The sequence below is a fragment of the Molothrus aeneus genome, chromosome 25 (genome assembly GCF_037042795.1).
Source record: "Molothrus aeneus isolate 106 chromosome 25, BPBGC_Maene_1.0, whole genome shotgun sequence".
Lineage (NCBI taxonomy): Eukaryota > Metazoa > Chordata > Aves > Passeriformes > Icteridae > Molothrus > Molothrus aeneus.
Window position 1 is genome coordinate 1,043,058 of NC_089670.1, and position 4,606 is coordinate 1,047,663.

A 4,606-nucleotide genomic window follows, 5' to 3' on the forward strand; every position below is an offset into this window, starting at 1 on the left:
GAGATGGGTAAGCTTGTGGGGGCTGAGGGCAGGGTGAGGGATGGGCAGCGGGGTGAGAGCCCAGCCCCGGTGCAGGAGCCGCTGCAGGATGTGCAGCTCAGCCCGCGCTGCAGCCCCAGAGGCTCCCGGCACCCCTTCAGTGCCGGATTCCTTGGGCTGACCCCGCAGCATCACACGGGGACGGCAGGACCGTGCCTCCTGTCCCTGTCCCTGTCCCTGACCCCGCAGCATCACTCGGGGATGGCAGGACCGTGCCTCCTGTCCTGTCCCTGTCCCTGTCCCTGTCCCCGCAGCATCACTCGGGGATGGCAGGACCGTGCCTCCTGTCCTGTCCCTGTCCCTGTCCCTGTCCCCGCAACATCACATGGGGACGGCAGGACCGTGCCTCCTGTCCTGTCCCTGTCCCTGTCCCTGTCCCTGTCCCTGTCCCCGCAGCATCACACGGGGACGGCAGGACCGTGCCTCCTGTCCTTGTCCCTGTCCCTGTCCCTGTCCCCGCAGCATCACACGGGGACGGCAGGACCGTGCCTCCTGTCCTTGTCCCTGTCCCTGTCCCTGTCCCTGTCCCCGCAGCATCACTCGGGGACGGCAGGACTGTGCCTCCTGTCCTGTCCCTGTCCCTGTCCCATCCCTGTCCCTGCCCCCGCGCCTGACGCCGGCTCCTCGCCCACTCCCGGGCCAAGCGGGCCAGCGGAGCCCTTTAAAGGCGAACGGGTTCCTCCGCATTCACTCCGCGGGAGCTGCCCCTGCTTGTCCCTCCCTGTCCCTGCTTGTCCCTCCCTGTCCCAGCTCGTCCCTGCCCTGTCCCCGCTCCAGCCTTTGCACAACGCGCCCTCCTCAGACGCAGCCGGCACCCGGTGTCCCAGGGGTGTCCCCAGGGTGTCCCGGAGCTGTCCCGGGCCAGCCCCGTGCCTGGGCACAGCCGTGCATGGAGGGGCCGCTGCCCTGGGACCCCACAGCAGGTAAGGGGGGGATTTAGGGGCACGGGGTGAGGGAGGGAGGGAGGGGAGCAGCCCCAGATCCTTCCTGAGCCAGGGCAGGAGCCTGGCTCTGTTCCGTGCCAGGAGCGGGGGGGTCCTGCTGTCCCTGTGGCCGTGGGTGACAGCCCTGCAGGAGTAGGGCAGCCTGGCCAGGGCTGGCAGAACCCCAGACCGGCTGGGAGGGTGGCCATGGCACAGCCGGGTGTGAGAACAGGGGAGCGGGCTGGGCGGGGGCTGGAAATGCCACCAGGGCTGGAAACACCTGCAGCTTGAGGAAGGTCAGGCTCCTGAGCTGCTCTGAGGGCTGAGGGAGCTGTCCCCTCTCCCTTCTCCTCCGTGCCCTCTCCCTTCGTGCCCGGGGAGAGGCAGGGCAGGGCTTCAGCCCCATGGCAGCACCCCTCACTGCTCTGGGGCTGGGCTGGGCTGGGCTGGCTCTGCCTCCCTCCTCTCTGACTAACCCTGGCACAGGCTGGCTGCACCCAGCTCCAGCCTGAGCATGCCCATGGCCTGGACACCATGGCCTGGCCACCGCCATGGCCTGGCCACCAGCACGGCCTGGCCACCACCATGGCCTGGCCGCCACCATGGCCTGGCCACCACCATGGCCTGGCCACCACCATGGCCTGGCCACCACCACGGCCTGGCCACCATGGCCTGGCCACCATGGCCTGGTCACCACCATGGCCTGGCCACCAGCACGGCCTGGCCACCATGCCCTGGCTATCACTATGGCCTGGCCACCACCATGGCCTGGAGATGCCATGGCCTGGTCACCACCATGGCCTGGCCACCAGCACAGCCTGGCCACCAGCACGGCCTGGTCACCAGCACGGCCTGGTCACCAGCACGGCCTGGTCACCAGCATGGCCTGGAGATGCCATGGCCTGGCCACCAGCACGGCCTGGCCACCATGGCCTGGCCACCAGCCTGGGCCATCCACCAGCAGCCTGGAAGGAGCCCGGTGTGGGTGTCTGCTGCCTGCCCTGGCTGTGTCACCTCCCTGGCCGTGTCACCTCCCTGCTCCACCAGTCTGGCTGCTCCAGGCTCCCCCAGGCCCCTTGGAGGTCTCTGGGATGGGAGCAGCTCCCTGTCCTTGGCAGGTTCCAGCCTGGGATGGGAATTCCCAGCTGCCAGCAGCTGAGCACAGAGACACAGGTGACAGAGTGTGAGCCTGGAATGGCACAGGGTGAGTCTGGAGTGGCACAGTCTGTGTCTGCAATGGCACAGTCTGTGTCTGCAATTTCTGCAGAGCAGGCAGGGCTCTGTGCAGGGGCTCAGCCCCTGCCCCTGGGCTTTGGCAGCCAGGGATTTTTGCCCTGCAGGGCTCTGGGGCTGGGATCCTCCCTCCATCCCTGCCCACCGTGCTGAGAGTGGCCAGGCCATGGTGGGTACCCATCCCACCTGAGAGGGGCCAGGCCATGGTGGGCACCCATCCCACCCTGAGAGTGGCCAGGCCATGGTGGGCACCCATCCCTCCCTATGAGGAATTGCCAAGGACTGGGGACAGGACCCAGGGAATGGCTTCAGACTGACCCAGGGCAGGGCTGGATGGGATACTGGGAATTGGGAATTGTTCCCTGGCAGGGTGGGCAGTGCCTGGAGGGCAGGGAGGAGCAGAGCTGAAGACATGCTCAGTGCCGATCGCTGCCACCCGAGCCTGATTAACCCCTTGTGCCCCTCCTCGGCCAGCACAGCAGGGATGTCCGAGCCCCTCCCCAGCAATGAGGCTGCCCCGGCCGAGTGCCCCGTGTGCTACGAGCGGTTCCAGCCCCTGGAGGCCACGCACCGCCGGCTCAGCTGCGGCCACACCTTCTGCCACGACTGCCTGGTGAAGTGCCTGCTGTCGGCCAAGCTGGGCGGGCACGTCCAGAGCAGCATCGTGTGCCCCGTGTGCCGCTTCGTCACCTTCCTCAGCAGGAAGAAGGTTCTGTGGCTGCCCAGGGCCACCGAGCCCCGCGTGCTGCAGGTGCCCCTGGCACAGCTGGCCAGGAGCGAGGCCACCAACACCCTGGAGGTGTCCCTGTCCCCATCCTCCCTCTCCCAGCTGTCCAAGAGTGAGCTCCCCAACACTCTGGAGGTGACCCTGTCCCCATCCTCCCTGTCCCAGCTGGCCAAGAACGAGCCCCCCAGCACTCTGGAGGTGCCATTGTCCCCATCCTCCCTGTCCCAGCTGGCCAAGAGCGAGTCCCCCAACACCCTGGAGGTGCCCCTGTCCCCATCCTCCCTGTCCCAGCTGGCCAGGAGCGAGCCCCCCAACACTCTGGTGGTCCCCAGCCACTTCGTGCTGCCGGAGCAGAGCCTGGGGCGGGTTGCCCCCGGAGCGGGGCTGGCACGGGAGGCTCACATCTTTGTCATCAGCGATCACGGCATGCCCCTGCTGGCCGCCCAGCGCTGCGCCTCGGGGCTGCCCGGCGGCTCCGGGGGGGACGCGGCCAGCGCAGGCTCGGGCTCGGGCTCGGGCTCGGGCTCGTCCAGCCTGGCGCTGGGGCTGCAGTGCTGCCAGTCCCCCATGGCCCTGGCCGTGATGCTGGTGCTGACCGTGGCCATGCTGGCCGCCGTGCTGCCCTGGCTGCTGCTGGTCAGGAGGGACTTGTAGCACGGCTGGGACACCGGGGCAGTGTCGCTGGTGCGGGGACACAGCCGAGATGGAGCCGAGACACAGCCCCTCTCTGAAAGCTCCTGGAGAAAGCCTGGGATGCAGCCCCTCTCTGAAAGCTCCTGGAGAAAGCCTGGGATGGAGCCCCTCTGTGAAAGCTCCTGGAGAAATCCCAGGATGGAGCCCCTCTCTGAAAGCTCCTGGAGAAATCCCAGGATGGAGCCCCTCTCTGAAAGCTCCTGGAGAAATCCCAGGATGCAGCCCCTCTCTGAAAGCCCCTGGAGAAGGCCCAGGATGGAGCCCCTCTCTGAAAGCTCCTGGAGAAATCCCGGGATGGAGCCCCTCTGTGAAAGCTCCTGGAGAAATCCCGGGATGGAGCCCCTCTCTGAAAGCTCCTGGAGAAATCCCAGGATGGAGCCCCTCTCTGAAAGCTCCTGGAGAAAGGAACACCATGGGATGGAGCCCCTCTCTGAAAGCTCCTGGAGAAATCCCGGGATGCAGCCCCTCTCTGAAAGCTCCTGGAGGAAGGAGCACCGTGGGATGGAGAAACCAGAGCCTGCAGCTGCTGGGCATGAGGGCAGGGAAACCCGAGGATGGAGAGGGCAATGCTGGCCCTGCTGGGCTCCCCTTCCCCTCTCAGCCTCCCTGCAGGGCCATGGGCTGGGAGGGGGGCCCAGCTGGCCCCACAGGCAGTGCCAGCCGTGCCCTCTCTCTCTGAGCTCCCCAGGGTGTGCCCATACTCCCGCTGGCACAGCTCCCTTCCTGCCAGGGGCACCAGGGACAGGGGCTGGGGGCAAGCCCAAGTTCTGGCCATCACAAGGGGACAGATTTGGGGTCTCACCCTGCTCTCCTTGCTAGAGCCCCGTGGCACAGTGATATTTCCTTGTCCCTGTACCCCACTCCTGAGGTCTGACAGCCAGGGGCTCATTTTCACCCTTGCCAGACAGGCTGGGCACTGCTCAGCCCCAAAATCCTCCTGGCTTTGCCCTCTTTGGGACTGGTGCCACCTGAGGGGACCCCAGTGCCAGCC

General features: G+C 67.1%; 1 protein-coding gene across 1 annotated transcript; it reads left to right on the forward strand.

Annotated features, from left to right (window-relative positions):
• Positions 1–2,679: 2,679 nt before the first annotated feature.
• RNF222 (ring finger protein 222) lies at positions 2,680–3,576 on the forward strand. The gene is made up of 2 exons (XM_066565802.1): positions 2,680–2,946; positions 3,184–3,576. The coding sequence occupies exons 1-2, from the start codon at positions 2,680–2,682 to the stop codon at positions 3,574–3,576; spliced, it is 660 nt and encodes a 219-aa protein (XP_066421899.1).
• The last annotated feature ends 1,030 nt before the right edge of the window (positions 3,577–4,606 follow it).

Coding starts and splice junctions, on each gene's coding strand:
- RNF222 (XM_066565802.1), top strand. CDS start 2,680: ATGTCCGAGCCCCTCCCCAGCAATGAGGCTGCCCCGGCCGAGTGCCCC. Junction 2,947..3,183: donor CCGAGCCCCGCGTGCTGCAG/GTGCCCCTGGCA, acceptor AACACCCTGGAG/GTGCCCCTGTCCCCATCCTC.